At 45.2% G+C, this 22,222-nt stretch overlaps 1 protein-coding gene across 1 annotated transcript in view; it reads left to right on the forward strand.

The window, feature by feature from the left end:
• LOC139415669 (syntaxin binding protein 5a (tomosyn)) overlaps nt 1-22,222 on the forward strand; it is a 156,623-nt gene that overhangs the window by 90,095 nt on the left and 44,306 nt on the right. Inside the window, exons 6-7 of the mRNA XM_071163787.1 lie at nt 9,806-9,869; nt 11,048-11,131. Coding sequence (XP_071019888.1) covers nt 9,806-9,869; nt 11,048-11,131 — 148 coding nt within the window. The remainder of the gene's footprint in view (nt 1-9,805; nt 9,870-11,047; nt 11,132-22,222) is intronic.

Raw genomic sequence — 22,222 nt, forward strand, 5'->3', positions numbered from 1 at the left:
TTTGGGGGGACTTGAAAAAAATGCCTGGAACAAAAAAAATAACGGTTCCCATGCTTTTAAAATAATGGTTCTGTTGTGGAACAGTATATGGATCACTTTCGTTCCCGGTTTCGTTTCTGTTCCTTGAGAAATGTAACTATTTTCCGTTTTTCAGTTCTATTCCGTGAACCGCTTCCAACCCCTTCTTGTAAGCAACAATTTTAGTTTATAAATATCCTCTGAATACCCAATGCACTTTTATATTATTATATTTTGCCCTATAAGACTAATTAAACCCTTGCTCACCAGAATATTGCCAGAAATTGATAGAATGAATACTTCTGTTACGGTACGTGAATGAGGACCCAAAAGCGAATTAACTTAAACAGAGCTTCTTTAATTACCAAACATAGGTAGGCTCAGACGGACCGGCAGATTCCGACAGGACAAGACAAGGTTACAGCAAACATGACGACAGTCTGGTTCAGGCATGAAACACAACAAACAAGAATCCGACAAAGACAGGAGCAGAAACAGAGAGAGATATAGGGACCTAATCAGAGGGAAAAAGGGAACAGGTGGGAAACGGGGTGAATGGGTAGTTAGGAGGAGACAAGGAACAGCTGGGGGAAAGCGGGGGAGAAAAGGTAACCTAATAACGACCAGCAGAGGGAGACAGGGTGAAGGGAAAGGACAGAGACAAGACACAACATGACAGTACATGACAGTACCCCCCCACTCACCGAGCGCCTCCTGGCGCACTCGAGGAGGAAACCTGGCGGCAACGGAGGAAATCCTCGATCAGCGCACGGTCCAGCACGTCCCGAGAGGGAACCCAACTCCTCTCCTCAGGACCGTACCCCTCCCAATCTACGAGGTACTGGTGACCACGGCCCCGAGGACGCATGTCCAAAATTCTACGGACCCTGTAGATGGGTGCGCCCTCGACAAGGATGGGGGGGGGGGGGGGGGGGAAGACGAGCGGGGGCGCGAAGGACGGGCTTGATGCAGGAGACATGGAAGACCGGGTGGACGCGACGAAGGTATCGCGGAAGAAGAAGTCGAACTGCGACAGGATTAATGACCCGAGAAATACGGAACGGACCAATGAACCGCGGGGTCAACTTGCGAGAAGCCGTCTTAAGGGGAAGGTTCTGAGTGGAGAGCCAAACTCTCTGACCGTGACAATATCTAGGACTCTTAGTTCTACGCTTATTAGCAGCCCTCACAGTCTGCGTCCTATAACGGCAAAGTGCAGACCTGACCCTCTTCCAGGTGCGCTCGCAACGTTGGACAAAAGCCTGAGCGGAGGGGACGCTGGACTCGGCGAACTGAGATGAGAACAGCGGAGGCTGGTACCCGAGGCTACTCTGAAAAGGAGATAGCCCGGTCGCAGACGAAGGAAGCGAGTTGTGGGCGTATTCTGCCCAGGGGAGCTGTTCTGACCAAGACGCAGGGTTGCGAAAAGAAAGACTGCGTAAGATGCGACCAATAGTCTGATTGGCCCGTTCTGCTTGACCGTTAGACTGGGGGTGAAAGCCGGAAGAGAGACTGACGGAAGCCCCAATCAAACGGCAAAACTCCCTCCAAAATTGAGACGTGAATTGCGGACCTCTGTCCGAAACGACGTCTGACGGAAGGCCATGAATTCTGAAAACATTCTCGACGATGATTTGTGCCGTCTCTTTAGCAGAAGGAAGCTTAGCAAGGGGAATGAAATGAGCCGCCTTAGAGAACCTATCGACAACCGTAAGAATAACAGTCTTCCCCGCTGACGAAGGCAGTCCGGTGACAAAATCTAAGGCGATGTGAGACCACGGTCGAGAGGGAATAGGAAGCGGCCTGAGACGGCCGGCAGGAGGAGAGTTACCGGACTTAGTCTGCGCGCAGACCGAACAAGCAGCCACGAAACGACGCGTGTCATGCTCCCGGGTGGGCCACCAAAAACGCTGGCGAATGGAAGCAAGCGTACCCCGAACGCCAGGGTGGCCGGCTAACTTGGCAGAGTGAGCCCACTGAAGAACGGCCAGACGAGTAGGAACGGGAACGAAAAGAAGGTTCCTAGGACAAGCGCGCGGCGACGGAGTGTGAGTGAGCGCTTGTTTTACCTGCCTCTCAATTCCCCAGACAGTCAACCCGACAACACGCCCCTCAGGGAGAATCCCCTCGGGGTCAGTGGGGGCTACTGAAGAACTGAAGAGACGAGACAAAGCATCAGGCTTGGTGTTCTTAGAGCCCGGACGATAAGAAATCACGAACTCGAAACGAGCGAAAAACAGCGCCCAACGCGCCTGACGCGCATTAAGTCGTTTGGCAGAACGGATGTACTCAAGGTTCCTATGGTCAGTCCAAACGACAAAAGGAACGGTCGCCCCCTCCAACCACTGTCGCCATTCGCCTAGGGCTAACCGGATGGCGAGCAGTTCGCGGTTACCCACATCATAGTTACGTTCCGACGGCGACAGGCGATGAGAAAAATACGCGCATGGGTGGACCTTGTCGTCAGAGAGGGAGCGCTGAGAAAGAATGGCTCCCACGCCCACCTCTGACGCGTCAACCTCGACAACGAACTGTCTAGAGACGTCAGGTGTAACAAGGATAGGAGCGGATGTAAAACGATTCTTGAGGAGATCAAAAGCTCCCTGGGCGGAAACGGACCACTTAAAGCACGTCTTGACAGAAGTAAGGGCTGTGAGAGGGGCTGCCACCTGACCGAAATTACGGATGAAACGACGATAGAAGTTCGCGAAGCCGAGAAAGCGCTGCAGCTCGACGCGTGACTTAGGGACGGGCCAATCAATGACAGCTTGGACCTTAGCGGGATCCATCTTAATGCCTTCAGCGGAAATAACAGAACCGAGAAATGTGACGGAGGAGGCATGAAAAGTGCACTTCTCAGCCTTCACAAAAAGACAATTCTCTAAAAGGCGCTGGAGGACACGTCGAACGTGCTGAACATGAATCTGGAGTGACGGTGAAAAAATCAGGATATCGTCAAGGTAAACGAAAACAAAGATGTTCAGCATGTCTCTCAGGACATCATTGACTAATGCCTGAAAGACAGCTGGAGCGTTAGCGAGGCCGAAAGGAAGAACCCGGTATTCAAAGTGCCCTAACGGAGTGTTAAACGCCGTCTTCCACTCGTCCCCCTCCCTGATGCGCACGAGATGGTAAGCGTTACGAAGGTCCAACTTAGTGAAAAACCTGGCTCCCTGCAGGATCTCGAAGGCTGAAGACATAAGAGGAAGCGGATAACGATTCTTCACTGTTATGTCATTCAGCCCTCGATAATCTATGCAGGGGCGCAGAGACCCGTCCTTCTTCTTGACAAAAAAAAACCCCGCTCCGGCGGGAGAGGAGGAGGGGACTATGGTACCGGCGTCAAGAGCTACAGACAAATAATCTTCGAGAGCCTTACGTTCGGGAGCCGACAGAGAGTATAGTCTACCCCGGGGGGGGGTGGTTCCCGGAAGGAGATCAATACTACAATCATACGACCGGTGTGGAGGAAGAGAGGTGGCCCTGGACCGACTGAACACCGTGCGCAGATCGTGATATTCCTCCGGCACCCCTGTCAAATCACCAGGCTCCTCCTGTGAAGAAGAGACAGAGGAAACAGGAGGGATAGCAGACATTAAACATTTCACATGACAAGAGACGTTCCAGGAGAGGATAGAATTACTAGACCAATTAATGGAAGGATTATGACAAACTAGCCAGGGATGGCCCAAAACAACAGGTGTAAAAGGTGAACGAAAAATTAAAAAAGAAATGGTTTCACTATGATTACCAGAAACAGTGAGGGTTAAAGGTAGCGTCTCACGCTGAATCCTGGGGAGAGGACTACCATCCAGGGCGAACAAGGCCGTGGGCTCCTTTAACTGTCTGAGAGGAATGTCATGTTCCCGAGCCCAGGTCTCGTCCATAAAACAGCCCTCCGCCCCAGAGTCTATTAAGGCACTGCAGGAAGCTGACGAACCGGTCCAGCGTAGATGGACCGACAAGGTAGTGCAGGATCTTGAAGGAGAGACAGGAGTAGTAGCGCTCACCAGTAGCCCTCCGCTTACTGACGAGCTCTGGCCTTTTACTGGACATGAAGTGACAAAATGACCAGCGGAACCGCAATAGAGACAGAGGCGGTTGGTGATTCTCCGTTCCCTCTCCTTAGTCGAGATGCGGATACCTCCCAGCTGCATGGGCTCAGCACCCGAGCCGGCAGAGGAAGATGGTAGTGATGCGGAGAGGGGGGCGACGGAGAGCGCGAGCTCCTTTCCACGAGCTCGGTGACGAAGATCAACCCGTCGCTCAATGCGAATAGCGAGTTCAATCAAGGAATCCACGCTGGAAGGAACCTCCCGGGAGAGAATCTCATCCTTTACCTCTGCGCGGAGACCCTCCAGAAGACGAGCGAGCAAGGCCGGCTCGTTCCAGCCACTGGAGACAGCAAGAGTGCGAAACTCAATAGAGTAGTCTGTTATGGATCGATTGCCTTGACATAGGGAAGACAGGGCCCTGGAAGCCTCCTCCCCAAAAACAGATCGATCAAAAACCCGTATCATCTCCTCCTTAAAGTCCTGATACTGGTTAGTACACTCAGCCCTTGCCTCCCAGATTGCCGTGCCCCACTCACGAGCCCGTCCAATAAGGAGAGATATGACGTAGGCGACACGAGCAGTGCTCCTGGAGTAAGTGTTGGGCTGGAGAGAAAACACAATATCACACTGGGTGAGGAACGAGCGGCATTCAGTGGGCTCCCCAGAGTAACACGGCGGGTTATTGATTCTGGGCTCCGGAGATTCGAAAGCCCTGGAAGTGGCCGGTGGATCGAGGCGGAGATGGTGAACCTGTTCTGTGAGGTTGGAGACTTGGGTGGCCAGGGTCTCAACGGCATGTCGAGCAGCAGACACTTCCTGCTCGTGTCTGCCTAGCATCGCTCCCTGGATCCCGACGGCTGAGTGGAGAGGATCCGAAGTCGCTGGGTCCATTCTTGGTCGGATTCTTCTGTTACGGTACGTGAATGAGGACCCAAAAGCGAATTAACTTAAACAGAGCTTCTTTAATTACCAAACATAGGTAGGCTCAGACGGACCGGCAGATTCCGACAGGACAAGACAAGGTTACAGCAAACATGACGACAGTCTGGTTCAGGCATGAAACACAACAAACAAGAATCCGACAAAGACAGGAGCAGAAACAGAGAGAGATATAGGGACCTAATCAGAGGGAAAAAGGGAACAGGTGGGAAACGGGGTGAATGGGTAGTTAGGAGGAGACAAGGAACAGCTGGGGGAAAGCGGGGGAGAAAAGGTAACCTAATAACGACCAGCAGAGGGAGACAGGGTGAAGGGAAAGGACAGAGACAAGACACAACATGACAGTACATGACAACTTCAATCTAGTTGACATCGGTAAAGTTTCCTTTGTCATCTTCTTCTGTTGAAAATTTCCAAATTACTTTAATTTGTAAGGAAATAAAAATAAATGTGTGAAAGCAACCCAACATGTTTCTGATAAGATTTCAATTTGGTTTGGATGCATATTTTATGTGGTTGAAACACGATCAGCTTTTATGACGCTAGTAAAGATAGCACCTCCACTCCAGTTCCCAAGTAAACATTTTGCCTACATTTGGTGTATCATTTTACAGCAAGAAATGCTTAGTTCTGGAGGAGTTAATATTAAGGCAATGTGTGAGAGTTTATAGACCTACAGTCAGTTTCCAGGTTTTAGTTTCAATCTAACCCACCTGAACAGTAGGCTACAGTTCCCTTGACGTGCCATAGGCCTATTTAAAATCCCCATCTTGTGACTGTCGAATGTGTATAGCGCCTCAAAATCATCACACATAACACTGCCATCATCCTCTTTTACCACTCCACCAAATCTTTCCCAAATTACATTTCTGGCCCTCCCTTCTCTTTATATTCAACTCTCCATTTCGCAGCTTTTCACTTCTTGAATAAAACTTTGACATTGTCATTTTTGCCTCCGTGTATTGACGTTAACTTTTCTTCCTGTTCCCAAAAGCATTTGGCGATTGGCGTGTAGGCTACTTGGCACTTGTACAGTTAGACCTTGAGGCTTAGGTTTACGCACTAATGCCAGATAGCCTAAAATAATTAAAGAAAAACCTCAAGAAGCCTATAGATATAAATCGCACATGAACTTTTTTCATTCAACCCATTTAATGACCCTAAACCCATCCATCCCGTGGATATAACCGCGGGGTCTGCGGGGTCTGAGTCAACCCGCACATCACTTTGTGTGTGTGTGTGTGTGTGTGTGTGTGTGTGTGTGTGTGTGTGTGTGTGTGTGTGCTTGCCTCTGTGTGGGTGCTGTATGTTTTCAGGAGGCTGTCTGCACTCTGCCCATCCTGCCTCTGTTGCCATGGTGATCCCTTCTCCAAAACCTTACCATTTCCTGTGTGTATGTTTGTGTGCACGCGTGCATGTGCGTGTGTGTGCAGCAGGGAATGGGTTGGTTTTTAAATAACAGTGAGACAGTGGCGAGGGGTATTAGATAAATAAACAACTCCGGCTGCAGTAACACTAAGGTAATAACAGTATTAGGTTAACACTGCTGAATATAGACCCGGGCAGCTATGGGTTTTGTCCTTATTCTCCTAGTCATAGCTTCCTTTCCTCTCTTCGTCCTCTATGTTAGCCGTGATGTCCGTCTTAGGCCTGGGTGAAGAGGGGTTAGATTGATAGATGCTATTGTTACTGCCATTGGCATAAGGAGAGGAGAGAGGACAGATAGAGAGAGCTAAATGTGTATTCTCATAGAGAGAGGGGGAGGCAGGGAGATGGAGACTGAGATGGAGATATGGAGAGAGAGAGACACACACACACTGTGGGCAAGCGGGGAGCTACAAAGGAAGTAGCAGGACCATGGTCAGCTCCAGAGGGCTAGAGAGGCCAAGGTCAGTCAGCCCAAGGGGCAGCTCTACAGTCACCAACTGGGGCTGGGGATTCAACACCAATATTACCCAGTCCAGGTTCTGCAACCAATTGGCACCTGGAATAGGTCCCACCTGTCCCTCATTACCCCAAATGGGTATAAGTAGAGGTGCAGTCACTCGGGCGCTTGGGCAGACAGGCAGAGGGTACATCTAGACTTCAGAAGAACCGGAGTGAATATGATAAGCACCTCGATCCAACAACAAAGAAGATTCTAGGCAATGTTTGACTCACCAAATTCGGAAGTTTACATACACTTTTCAACCACTCCAAAAATGTATTGTTAACAAACTATAGTTTTGGCTAGTTAGTTAGGACATTTACTTTGTTTATGACACAAGTAATTTTTCCAACAATTGTTTACAGACAGATTATTTCACTTATAACTCACTGTATCACAATTCCAGTGGGTCAGAAGTTTAAATACACTAAGTTGACTGTGCCTTTAAACAGCTTGGAAAATTCCAGAAAAGGATGTCATGGCATTAGAAGCTTCTGATAGGCTAATTGACATCATTTGAGTCAATTGGAGGTGTACCTGTGGATGTATTTCAAGGCCTACCTCTTTGTTTGATATCATAGAAAAATCAAAAGAAATCAGCCAAGACCTCAGAAAAAAATGGTAGACCTCTACAAGTCTGGTTCATCTTCATCAGAAGAAACTCCCAGGAATCCCAGTTCGACAATAAATTATTGATTTGTTACATAAAGTTCCACAAAGTCCATAATTTATGTCCAAGTAGCCACATGTTGTTATCGTGTTAAGCCCAGTAATCCATCTTCATGAGGCGCAAGCACTTCGTCCAGACAAAAACTCGAAAAGTTCCGTTACAGGTCATCAAACAAGTCAAACGATGTATGGAATCAATATTTAGGATGTTTTTAACATAAAACATCAATAAGCTTCCAACCGTAGAATTCCTATGTCTGAAAAAAAGCACTGGAACGAGAGGTAACTCTGTCGGGAGCGCACGTCACGAGCCTGAGACACTCTTTCCTATCCAATACTAATAATAATATGCATATATTAACATCTGGGACAGAGTAGGAGGCAGTTCACTCTGGGCATGCTTTTCATCCAAAAGTGAAAATGCTGCCCCCTATCCCAAAAAGGATAAACACCATGGGACCACGCAGCCGTCATACTGCTCAGGAAGGAGATGCATTCGGTCTCCTAGAGAGGAACATATTTTTGTGCAAAAAGTGCAACTCAATCCCAGAATAACAGCAAACGACCTTGTGAAGATGCTGGAGGAAACGTATCTATATCCACAGTAAAACGAGTCCTATATCGACATAACCTGAAAGGGCGTTCAGCAAGGAAGAAGCCACTGCTTCAAAACCACCATAAAAAAAGCTAGACTATGGTTTGCAACTGAACATGGGGACAAAGATCGTATGAGTTGGATGTCCTCTGGTCTGATGAAACAAAAATAGAACTGTTTGTCCATACTGACCATCATTATGTTTGGAGGAAAAAGGGGGAGGCTTGCAAGCCGAAGAACACCATCCCAATCGTGAAGCACGGGGGTGGCAGCATCATGTTGTTGGGGTGCTTTGCTGCAGGAGGGACTGGTGCACTTCACAGAATAGATGGCATCATGAGGGTGGAAAATGATGTGGATATATTGAAGCAACATCTCAAGACATCAATCAGGAAGTTAAAGCTTGGTCGCAAATGGGTCTTCCAAATGGACTATGACCTCAAGCATTCTTCCAACGTTGTGGCAAAATGGCTTAAGGACAACAAAGTCAAGGTATTGGAGTTGCCATCACAAAGCCCTGACCTCAATCCTATAGAAAATGTGTGGGCAGAACTTAAAAAGCGTGTGTGAGCAAGGAGGCCTACAAACCTGACTCAGTTACACCAGCTCTGTCAGGAGGAATGGGACAAAATTCATCCAACTTACTGTGGGAAGCTTGTGGAAGGCTACCCAAGTTAAGCAATTTAAAGGCAATGCTACCAAATACTAATTGAGTGTGTGTCAACTTCTGACCCACTGGGAATGTGATGAAAGAAATAAATGCTGAAATAAATCATTCTCTCTATTATTCTGACATTTCACATTCTTCAAATAAAGTGGTGATCCTAACTGAGGGGAATCTTTACTAGGGTTAAATCTCAGGAATTGTGAAAAACTGAGTTTAAATGTATTTGGATAAGGTGTATGTAAACTTCCGACTTCAACTGCATCTCTCTCTTCATTTTATTTCCCCCCAAAGGAAGAGGACCCATGCTGCGTCCCGTGCAGCACGTCATCCCGCGCAAGTTGAGAGCAAGGGTTGAAACCCCGGACTCATCTCTCTCTCTCTCTTTTGTTCATTAACACAGGCGGTCCGAGGAGCCCCCACGCCGGACGCAGAGTGACCCACCCGTTACCTGAGAGGCCTTTCCATTGTATTTCTCCCCTCCCCATTCCCCACAACCTTAATTAAAGAACAACTTTGGTTAGAGCACCGCAAAACGGTCTCCCGCTGTCTTATTTTATTGTGAGTTTCACCTCTGACTCCCCGAGGCTGCCACTACACACACTACAGTAGACACTCAGAGGGGACTGACAGCCATCCATCTATCCTGTCAGTAAGCTCTTGTCTTTGACAGAGGACTCTCAGTGCTTCAGCAGTTAGCCCTGTCCTTCCCAATGCTCTGTTTTAAAGGGACTAAGTTCCTTTAGATGCTCTAAGCTAAATGTATGTCCTCTGTCCAAGGTGATCTGCATGATGTGTGTGAACTCTGCACACGTAATACTACCTCACCTGTCTGATGTATATGACTTCCCTTAGATGCTGCTGAGGTGAATGTTGTTTCTCACCTCTCTTTTCTTCTTATTTGCGCTCTCTCTTCCTTTTCTCTTCCTCTCTATCAGATCCTCCAAGGCCCACCCAGGTCCTGTGGTCCACATAAGTGACAACCCCATGGATGAGGGAAAGGTATAGGAGTGTCTCTCTGCCCACATATTGTGTACATTACATCTACGTGTGTGTATCGTTCCTTGTTGTTAATGTTGAAGAGTGTGCCATGCCCCCCGCCATCAATGAGTCTGCAGACAGGCAGAAAGTCAGAGAGAAAGTCAGTCATGTGGGTGATGTTATAAAACATTATAGGTTTAGCCTTTATAAAACATTATCGGTTTAGCCTTTATAAAACATTATAGGTTTAGCCTTTATAAAACATTAGAGGTTTAGCCTTTATAAAACATTATCGGTTTAGCCTTTATAAAACATTATAGGTTTAGCCTTTATAAAACATTATAGGTTTAACCTTTATAAAACATTATAGGTTTAGTCTTTATAAAACATTATAGGTTTAGCCTTTATAAAACATTATAGGTTTAGCCTTTATAAAACATTATAGGTTTAGTCTTTATAAAAAAATATAGGTTTAGCCTTTATGAAACATTAGAGGTTTAGCCTTTATGAAACATTATAGGTTTAGCCTTTATGAAACATTAGAGGTTTAGCCTTTATGAAACATTAGAGGTTTAGCCTTTATGAAACATTAGAGGTTTAGCCTTTATGAAACATTAGAGGTTTAGCCTTTATGAAACATTAGAGGTTTAGCCTTTATAAAACATTAGAGGTTTAGCCTTTATAAATCATTATAGGTTTAGTCTTTATAAAACATTATAGCTAGCTGGATCATTATTTATATTTGATTTGAAAACACAAATAATTGCTTTTGATAGATGAATGACTTGTGAGCCACAGTTGTTCACATGTTTGTCTATCAATTACCTGTGTTTTTGTACTCATGGTACAAGAGGAGCTAAGTTCTAAAGAATAACATAAATAATGATTTATCATTTGATTTAATTGAAAAGAGTCCATTGTTTGCAATATGTTGATAATATCAACTTTAGAGTGGGGGAGGCAGGGTTTGGTTAACCGATATCAATAAAACATTTAACAAAATGCACTTATTTTTCTTGTCGTTTAGAACCAAGGTCAAAAGGCGACTCCTAGAAGCTGTGAATCCTGTATGCATTGTCTTTCATCCCCCCCATCCCACCACAGCCTGCCGTGTGAATGTTGAGCATTCCTTCTCTGACGTGGGTCATCTTCTCACCAGGGCCAAATCTCACTAGCTGCTTGTCACTTTTTCATTCCAGCTTATAATTGGATATGAGTCTGGGATCGTGGTCTTGTGGGATCTGAAATCAAAGAAGGCAGACTACCGGTACACTTATGACGAGGTAGGCACCATCTCCCACAATGCCTTTCAGTGCCTCTCTTCCAGTGATCTGGGGAATGCATGAAAATACTAAAAGAGGAATCAAATATGAATTAACTGCTTTGTATAAATATATGTGTGCTGTATATACAGTATGTGTGTGTTTGTTTGTGTGTGCGTGTACTGCGCGTGTACTGTGTGTGTACTGTGTGCTTGTATGCCATATACATTGTTTGCCTTTGAGAGATTACATCAAATGGCTTTAGAGTCTGTGGAGGACTAGAGATGTAGTGGAGGCATGTACCTACTCTGATACCTACTCTACACCCACACAGGTACACACACACACACACACACACGTTAATACCTACTCGACATACACCAACACTCGTCTCAGCCGTCTGTGTTGTTGTGTGGGTCTGATGTGACATGTTCATCAGTGATCTAAGCCGCTCAGCGCTGGAGAGAAGAGAAGGCTTGTCTAGGCTCACCGTAGGCTCATTTTAGGAAATGGAAAAGGACGTCTCTGTCTCACATCACTGTGGGATATAAAATAGGGATTCTTGGCATAGAAATTCTGAGTCTGTGTGATGGTGTGAAGTGTTATATTGGGTTTTGTCAGCTGATATTGAAGAAGGAAGAGAACAGGATTGTTTGGTGTTTGTCTGTACCTGTACCCATACTGAGTTACACGAGATGGGGAAACCAATACTACAGTAGGCTACACACAGTGTGTAGTCTCTTTTAGAACCACAGACGCCCTGCTGTCTCTCCTGTGGCCCTCATTTTGTACTATGGAGGGTCGGCCATTTGTGAAAAGTATTTTTTTTCTTGTTTCTCCGAGGCAACATCATTTTCTAACAAACAATATCATTTCTTGGTTGTATCTCATCTCCAGCCTCATAATACTCAAGTTAAGAACGCGTCAGAAACCCTGATGCCCAAACTTGCAGTAGAGGTTTATTAAGCGGATTGAGTGGTTTTTACAAAGACACATACAGAGACAGAGTCAGGCTTACAGTAATGAGTTTATGTGAAGACCCGTTCTTCTGTTCACCTCATTGACAATGTTGTGGCACCGTAAACCCTCTACGATAAAAAGACTACACAAGCAAAACATGCCCCTGTGTTGACTCTCCCTATTGAAGCGAATGCTCCCCCTTTCTTGTGCATTCTGTCTATTTTTCTCTCCTCTCCTATCTGCTTCTCTCTCTCTCTCTCTCTCTCTCTCTCTCTCTCTCTCTCTCTCTCTCTCTCTCTTTCTGTTGTTCTGTCAGTCTCTCAATTCAATTCAATTTGCTTTATTGGCAAGCTTACTTTGGATATTTACAATATTAAGATCATAAGAATCAAAATTGTCAACGGGACAACAGTAACAACATTAACCAAGAGTCAAAATAACCATACATTGAACAATAACAATAAGCATACAATAGAGGACATGTGCAGGTTGATTGGTCTGTCAGACACTGTCCCTCATCTTATCGCAGGCAGCAATGTAGTGCGCTGCCAACCCACAGCTCTCTGCGTCCTCTCCCAACAGGATGGGTAGCCTATTCTCATCAGAGAGGTCTTTGAAACTTGGTTTTATATTTTTTATATTTTGTCAGGAAATGCAGCTCTGTCTCAGGTTCTGCTGTGGTGCCGTGGTTGCACAGCCTTACCTCTACTTGGAGCCAGGTTTTCCTGTGTCTACCCTTCTCAATGGCAAGGCTGTGCTCACTGAGCTCGTACTTTGTCAAGGTTTTTCTAAGGTTTTGATCAGTAACCATGGTCAAATAGTTAGCCATGGTGTACTGTCGATTTAGGGCTAGATAGCACTGCATTTTGCTTTGTGCTTGTACTTGTGTTTCCCAATAAGCAATGTAGTTTTGTTTTAATTGTGTAATTTGTTTTATTCTGATTGATTGGATGTTCTGGCCCTGAGTCTTCAGTATGTTAGTAGAACAGGTTTGTGAACTCAGCCCCAGGACCAGTTGGATGCATACAGGGCTTGGTAATGATATGAGAGGGGGTCACTGTATTTTAGATGTTTCCAAAACTTAATAGCTCTTTTTTGAGTTTTTATTATTAGTGGATATTGGCCTAATTCTGCCCTGCATGCATTGTTTGTAGTTTTCCTCTGGACATGTAGGACAATCTTACAGAACTCTGCATGCAGGGTTTCAATGGGGTGTTTGTCCCATTTGGTGAAATCTTGTTTTGCAAGTGGACCCCACACCTCGCTGGCATAAAATGCAATTGGTTCAATGACACATTCAATTAGTTTTAGACAAATTTTAATAGGTATTTAAATTTAAATTTGTTTTTCAATGGCGAGGAATGCCCTGTGTGCTTTCTCTCTCAGTTCATTCACTGCATCATTATGGTGTCCAGTTGAGCTTATTTTTAAACCTAAGTAATTGTAGTGTGTGCACTACTCTATATATTTTGTACCAATAGAGAACTTTGGTCTAATTCCCTGAGATCTGGATATTCTCTGGAAAATCATTATTTTAGCCCAGGTCTGGCAGTACTGCTCTAGCAGGTCCAGGCTCTGCTGTAGGCCATGTGCTGTGGGTGACAGCAGGCATAGGTCATCTGCGAAGAGTAGGCATTTAATCTCTGAATTGTGGAGGCTAACATCAGGGGCTGAGGATTTTTTCAATTCGCCAATTCGTTGATGTAAATATTGAAGAGTGCAGGGCTCAGATTGCAACCCTGGCGAAGGCCCTGCCCCTGGTTAAAGAATTATGTAATTTTATTGCCAATTTTAATGATGCACGTATTGCCAGTATACATTGATTTAATTATGTCATATGTTTTACCCCCTACACCACTCTTAATAACTTTGTAGAACAGTCATGTATACCAAATAGAATCAAATGCTTTTTGAAGTCGATAAAGCAAGCGTATATTTTGGTATTATTTTGGTATTATTTTGGTGGACATGTCAGGGCGTGTAGGGTGTAAATATGATCAGTCATGTGATGTTTTGGTATAAATCCAATTTGGCTTTTACTCAAGACATTGTGCTTATTAAGGAAGTTTAGAACTCTTACATTTATAGTACTACAGAAAACCTTCCCCAGGTAACTGTTCACACAAATGCCTCTGTAATTGTTAGGGTCAAATTGGCCTCCATTCTTAAAGACTGGGGTTAGGAGTCCTTAATTCCAGATAACCTACACTCAGAATCAAATTAAACAGTTTTAATATAGGCAATTGAAATTTTGCACTAGTGAGTTTGTGCATCTCATTTAGGATGCCATCAGGTCCACATGCTTTTTTACATTTGAGGGCCTGAAGTTTCTTATAGAGCTCCTGGTCAGTAATTGGGGAGTCCAGTGGATTTCGATTGTCCTTAATAGCTTTTTCTAATCCATTCAACTTTTCATGAATTTGCCATTGCTCTGCGTTTGTGTCAATTTGAACGGTGTTGTAGAGTGTTTTAAAATGGGTTGTCCATATGTCACCATTTTGTATAATTTTGCTAATTCCTGTTGTTTAGATTTTGGGGGGGATTTTCCAATTTTGCCAGAGGTTATTTGTGTTTATGGACTCAATTAGCGTCAGCTGCTTGCTGTTGTACTCGGCTTTTTTTGTTTCTGAGTGTACGTTTATAGAGTTTTTAAGTCTCACAGTAATGAAGGCGTAATTCACCATTATTTGGGATAGTGTTGGATAGTGTTCTAAGTTTGTTCCTTATAATTTGACAATCTGCATCAAACCTGGTGTCTTTTTTTTTTTGTTTGTATCAATTTCAGTTGTGCTTCTTTTGCCATTTGCCTGAATATATAGTTTATGTTTTTTACTGCTACATTGATGCCTTCTTTACTGTGAGTGAATGTGGTATCCAGAAAGTTATCTAAGAGTGTTTGGATATTTTGGTTCCAGGTTGCTTTCTGGTATTCTTCTGTGCTGTTTTGGGCCCATCTGTATGAATGTCTGATGTTGTACAGCTTACTGGGCTGTGAATGTGTGGTTGTTTCCATGTCTGTTCTTTTGAGCAACAACGTCATTTGGCTGTGATCAGACAGAGGTGTTAGTGGCTTGACAGTGAATGAGCTGAGAGAGAAAGGGTCAATGTCTGTAATCATATAGTCTACTGTGCTGTGGCCAAGAGGTGATCAATAAGTGAAACTCCCCAAAGAGTCCCTCCGTAACCTACCATTGACAAAATACAGACCCAGGCTTCTACAGAGCTGCAACAGTTCCCTTCTGTTTTTGTTGATGGTGCTGTCACTGTTGTTTCTATGGGGAAGATTAAGGCAGTTAGAAACAGTATGGCCTGTATAAAGCTGTCCCCTCGTGTGGTCGTTATATCAGGTAGTGTTCCTGTGTGTGCGCATTTGTGTCCCCACAGATGAGCACATTTCCCTGGGCCTGGAAATGGCACATTTCCTCCTCAAGGGTGGGGAAGCTCTCCTCTGAGTAATATGGGGATTCTGAAGGGGGGGGGGGGGGGGGGGGATATATATTGCGCAAAGGAACACATATTTTTCTGTCAGTACAAGTTATTTTTTCAGTTTGAACCAAATGTGATATTTACCAATTTTGAGGGGATCAATTAGATTTTGTAGTTCGGATTTGTACCAAGTGATCAGTCCTCCAAGAGTCTCTGCCTCTATTGACAGAGCTGTGTTTCTGTGATGACACAATTGCCTTTCTGTAGCCTGTGGGACAGTGAGTGACAGTGTCTGCCTTACACCATGTCTCCTGCAGAATGATGACGTCAACATCTTTAAGATTTTTATTGAACTCCAGTGCTAAACTCTTCAGTGCAAAGGTTGATGAGTTTAGGCCCTGAATGTTCCACATGAATAGCAGTCAGAAATAAGAATAGAAATACAGTAACTATTAAGTTGTTAAGAGTGAGATAAACAGGATAACAGCTAACATTTTTTCTGTTATATATACTCCTATTCATTGAACAAGTAAACTTGTAGTACAATAGGTGTGTGTGTGTGTGTGTGTGTGTGTGTGTGTGTGTGTGTGTGTGTGTGTGTGTGTGTGTGTGTGTGTGTGTGTGTGTGTGTGTGTGTGTGTGTGTGTGTGTTTTGTGTGTGTGTGTGCGTGTGTGTGTGTGTGTGCGTGTTTAGTGCAGTTTAGTGCCTTATGTATTGGAGGGGCTGTTTAACCTCACTCAATCCTACAGGGTTCTCCTGTCCTCTGATGACCTCTACGTAGGTGTGCTGGTCCTGCTGTTGGGCCCTGTGGAGTGGAGGAGGGCCAGTTCTGGGCCGTTGGGCTTCCTCTCTGGTCTGGTAGAGATGGTGGTCTGGTAGTAGACTGGGCCCAGTTCAGTCTGGCTATGCCGATGGAAGTGGTGGTGCTCTGGTGGTGGATGGGGCCTGTGGGGTGTGCTAGGTCTGGTGTGGCGTAGAGGGGGCCTGGGGCTCCTTGGTGGTGCAGTTTGGTATGGGTCTCTGGATGGTCCTCTGTCCAGTGCGGCATGGGGTGTTTGTCTACCAAGTGCCATGTCCTTTAGAGACTTGGCAAACATCCCTACTGTCTGCTTCCTCAGGTGGGAGTGGTCATGCAGATGCTCTGGGGTGATTGTTGGGTGGTGAGGAACGTGCATGTTCGGGAGTAGGCCACACCCTCTGGTGATGTCAGTGTTGACTTTCTGAATGGTACGGGGATGAAAGTCTTTGCGGGGCAGCAGAGTGGAGATGGTGATGTGGAAGTTGGGGAACCGCTCAGAGGCCCTCTCTCTCTGCTACTCTGTTGACCAGGCTGCCTACTCTCTCCTGCTCCTCTCGGTGCCGGTGTGAATAATACTGTAGCCTGGTGTGCCAAATTCAGGCTGGGACAAGATGTGGAGTGCATCCTGTGATTTTGGGCAACGTATTTTGCACACCTTGTGGTGGGGGAAGAGTTTATCCTCTTGGATGAATTTCCCATTTGAGTCAATGAGGATGGCCACCTCAGTGGGTTTTACCAGAGTAGTGGGTTTACGGTCTGGGGCAGGGGTACACAGGGCCTGTGTACAAGGAGGGATGTGTGGGGGTGTGTCGGGGGGGGCAGAGAGCTTCTTTCTGTAGTAGGTGGCCCCATGTGAGCCTCCTTGTTGATTGGGGGTGTGGGTAAAGGGTAGTCGGTATGGGTAAAGGGTAGTCGGTATGGTATAGTCACCCTTTTGATGACAGACAACTCCTTTGCCATCTCCTCCTTTACCTGTCCTAGCTCTCTCCTGATGGTGGCCTTTACCTCCTCAAGCGCTGTGGTAAGGCTCTCTCTCAGCTCCTGGACAGAGTTCTTCATCGGGGTCCTGCACTGGTTGGGTCCTGCACTGTCTCACAGCAGGCTGATGGTAGGCTGATGGTAGTGTGGTCATGGCTCTGGTGGTCGTAGGCAGGCATGGGGTAGGATATACCTGATGTGTGGGTCTGGGCCTGGGCTCCTGCTGTTGAAGTGCCTGAGGTGAGGGGAGAGGTCAGGGTGTTGTCCTTGTCTTTTTTGGTTTCCGCTGTCTTCCTTAGGGTGGGGAAGTCCCGCACAAAAGTCCTGAGTGCAGCCTCACTGCCCTGGAACATGAGAGTGCCATTTACCGTCAGAAACCTGTTGTCCTGGTCCTTCTTGCTGTTCTCAAAAATGTGGATTTGCCTTCCCTTGCAGATTCCTTTCTTTGTGGTATACCTTAAATGCCTGGTTACAGCTGTATGCCAGGCTGTAGTGTTGTCTGTGTAAAATAACAGGTTTGTAACAGTCCTGTTGTGTGAGCAGTCGGCAAACAAAGTGTCCGGGTTCTCCCTCAGAATTCTGTGTTTAAACTGATTCGTCCCATTCTCTGATTTGATTTCTGCTGGAAATGTAAAAAAAAAAAAAAAGGGGGGGGGGGGGGGGTCTCTCCCTCTCTGTTGCTGCTGGTGCTGCCTCAGTGGCCGTGTTTCTATGGTTACTACTAGTAAACAGTTGGAGCTAGATGAATATTGCAGGCTAGCACATTTAAAATTGGTCTTTTAACTCACTCTCTGTCAATCTCTCTCTTTCTCTCTTTCTTTCCCTCCCCCCTCCTTCCCTCTCCCCTGGGTGAGATGATATCTCGGTCTCCTTTCCCTGGTCCTAAGGCTTACATAGTGATCCTCCTTGGCAGCCATGTTGTTTTCTCCTGGGAGTGGTTGTGTCTCTCCAACCCTGTAGTAACCCCTCCCCAGAGGCTGGCTGCTCTACAGCTGCTGACTCTGTACTTCGTGGCTCATTAACACTGGGGAAAACATCACAGTATCTACATCTCTGCCATGATGTGCTTGTGTCATCGCCTGCTGCTAATGACTAATTCAGGGTCAGATCTATGTTCATCAGTCTGAACCCTAGGTATTAAGAGCTGAACATTAAAGCTGCCCTTGGATAATTTTTCTGTACTGTAGAATAGACTATGGATGAGATGTAGTTATGATGACTATATTGTGAGTCGGATGATAATGCTTGATTCCTGGATCGACAAATAGTATTTCCTGCCAAATAATAGGTTTTGTGCTATTTGCAGAGCTACACCTCCCCCGCCAAACATACATGCGCAACCATCTTGTCAACAGCTTGTGTCAATTACAGAACATTTCCTAGGTTTTTCTACCTGCAGCAACACTGGTGGATAATGCTGGTAACAACGGTAAAAGCCCAGTGCCTCCATTTCCACACCAAAAATGCACGGCCCTAAGTATAGGACACAGATCATAGAGTAACGGACATAGGGAATAAAGCTTGCAGCATAGGGTAGAGGACATTGGATGTGGCCTAGTCCTTACATTTCTCTAGTCGCGTGAGGACATCTTCTATAACCTCACTAATTACAGTAAACTCTCTCCATCTTTGTCACACCTAACCACAGTGTGTATGTATAGGAATTCCAGCACCCTCAAACAACTGATCATTCTTCCTCCCCTTGCGTCTGTCTCCCAGTCTTTCTCCCTGTCATGGCTCAGTGCTATCTCTGCGGGTGCAGTGACTGTGAGCACCAGAGAGAAGATGGAGATGGAGAGAGCATCAGTCACCTCAGCCCTGCTCTGTCTGACTAAGTGCCTCAGCCTGATGAATAGCCTGCCAACACAGGAGCCTGCCTCAGATTTCTATATCCCTCCCTTTCTCTCTCATTCTCCCTATCTTTTTTTACTCCTTCTCTCATTTTGTCACTCTCTCGAAATGTAAACTATACACAATTCAAATTGCTCCTGTTGAAGGTTGTACACGGGGGGGGGGGGGGAAATCTAATAACAACATCAGCTATTTCTAGTAGCCAGACACCATACATTTGTGCTAATGGGACACTTGGCAGATGTGGTATTAACTGCTCTCCTAGTTCCCGCCCCAGCCCCTGCATCCAGCGACTCGAGGGAGGTCTGTCAAATGCTCAGTTATGTGGTTGGCCAGGGACCTTATCTCAGCTCACTTAACAAATAGCTGCAGATGACCCTACTGTATGCCTGTTCGCTCTTATGGGAATGAGCAGAATACCTTCTCTGACTTTAAATCTGGTAGTGGGTAGTGGAAAACATGGCCTCTTAAGGATCTGCCCCTTTTAAAAAAAAAATTTGACCTAAAATTACATCCCAAAATCTAACTGCCTGTAGCTCAGGCCCTGAAGCATGGATATGCATATTATTGGTACCATTTGAAAGGAAACACTTTGCAGTTTGTGGAAATGTGAAAGGAACGTAGGAGAATATAACACAATATATCTGGAAAAAATGATACAAAGAAAAAAACAACCGTTCTTTTTTATTTTTTTGTACCATCATATTTGACATGCAAGAGAAATGCCATAATGTATTATTCCTGCCCAGATGCAATTAAGATTTTGGCCACTAGATGGCAGCAGTGTATGTGCAAAGTTTTTAGACTGATCCAATGCACCCTTGGATTTCTGTTCAAAATGTTGTATCAAGACTGCCCAAATGTGCCTCATTTGTTTATTAATAACTTTTCATTTTAAAAATTGTGCACTCTCAAACCATAGCGTGGTATTCTTTCACTGTAATAGTTATACTGTAAATTGGACAGTGCAGTTAGATTAACAATAATTTAAGCTTTCTGCCAGTATCAGATATGTCTATGTCTTGGAAAACGTTAGCTCAACCGTCCCGTGGAAGGGACACCTTCCACAGTGATTCTGTATCTGATAAATACATTGAAATAAATTATTATAATGTGTTTAGATGTGGCAGATTACAGAAAGGGGGAGGAGTGGCCATATATGTCAAAACTAAATATTTATGTTCCTAAGAAATTTGAGCTCCTGGCTGTAGATGTGTCCATAAACCAGAATACACATTTATTTGTTGCTGCCCTCCTGTCGCCATGGCAGATGCTAATGGTGCGTTGACTCTCACTCAACATCAAGAAAACAAAGGAGATGATCATGGACTTCAGGAAACAGCAGAGGGAGCACCCCCTATACACATCAACTGGACAGCAGTGGAGAAGGTGGAAAGTTCTGGGGCATACATATCACTGACAAACTGAAATGGTCCACCCACACAGACAGTGTGGTGAAGAAGGCGCAACATCGCCTCTTCAACCTCAGGAGGCTGAAGAAATGTGGCTTGTCACCTAAAACCCTCACAAACCTTTACAGGTGCACAATTGAGAGCATCCTGTCAAGCTGCATCACCGCCTAGTACATCAACTGCACCCCCCACAACCACAGGGCTCTCCAGAGGGTGGTGCGGTTTGCAAACTACTTGCCCTCCAGGACACCTACAGCACCCGATGTCACAGGAATGCCAAAAAGATCAAGAAGGACAACAACCAGACGAGCCACTGCCTGTTCACCCGCTATCATCCAGAAGGCAAGGTCAGTACAGGTGCATCAAAGCTGGGACTGAGAGACTGAAAAACTGCTTTTATCTCAAGGCCATCAAAGTGTTAAATAGCCATCACTAGCACAGAGATGCTGCTGCCTACAATACACAGACTTTAAATCATTGGCCACTTTAATAAATGGAACAGTAGTCACTTTAATAATGTCACTTTCATAATGTTTACACATCTTGCATTACTCATTTCAAATGTACAGTTGAAGTCATATGTTTACAAACACTTAGGTTGGAGTCATTAAAACTTGTTTTTCAACCACTCCACAAATTTCTTGTTAACAAACTATAGTTTTGGCAAGTTGGTTAGGACATCTACTTTATGCATGACACAAGTAATTTTTACAACGATTGTTTACAGACAGATTATTTCACTTTTAATTCAACGTATCACAATTACATACACTAAGTTGACTGCTTTTAAACAGCTTGGAAAATTCCAGAAAATTATGTCATGGCTTTAGAAGCTTCTGATAGGCTGATTGACATAATTTGAGTCAATTGGAGGTGTACCCGTGGATGTATTTCAAGACCTACCTTCTATACACAGTGCCTCTTTGCTTGACATTGTGGGAAAATCAAAAGAAATCAGCCAAGACCATAGAAAAATAATTCTAGACCTCCACATGTCTGGTTTATCCCTGGGAGCAATTTTAAAATGCCTGAAGGTACCATGTTCATCTGTACAAACAATAGTACGAAAGTATAAACACCATGGGACCACGCAGCCATCATACAGCTCAGGAAGGAGACGCATTCTGTCTCCTAGAGATGAACATATTTTTGTGCAAAAAGTGCAAATCAATTCCAAAACAATAGCAAAGAACCTTGTGAAGATGCTGGAGTAAACAGGTACAAAAGTATCTCTATCCACAGTAAAATGAGTCCTATATCGACATAACCTGAAAGGGCGCTCAGCAAGGAAGAAACCAATGCTCCAAAACCGCCATTAAAAATCCAGACTACGGTTTGCAACTGCACATGGGAACAAAGATCGTACGATTTGGAGAAATGTCCTCTGGTCTGGTGAAACAAAAATAGAACTGTTTGGCCCATTCAGCAACCTGCCCAGATGCGTTGCCCGTTTGTCCTTCATTTGTCCCTCCCTGCATGGCTTCCTACTACAGTGCTCCTTCTACCTTTTGCACCACTTGGGAGCTCCGACCACCAAGAGGTCCAAAGTTGCCATGGTTATTTCTCTACTGACTGGGCAGGCATTGGAATGGGCCATGGGCAGCTGGGAGAGAGGAGGAGCTGGATTCGAATGAGGGGTTCATGGCTCGGTTCAGAGGTATCTTCGATCATCCACCGGAAGGCAG

Source organism: Oncorhynchus clarkii, chromosome 8 (genome assembly GCF_045791955.1).
Source record: "Oncorhynchus clarkii lewisi isolate Uvic-CL-2024 chromosome 8, UVic_Ocla_1.0, whole genome shotgun sequence".
Taxonomy (NCBI): Eukaryota; Metazoa; Chordata; class Actinopteri; order Salmoniformes; family Salmonidae; genus Oncorhynchus; species Oncorhynchus clarkii.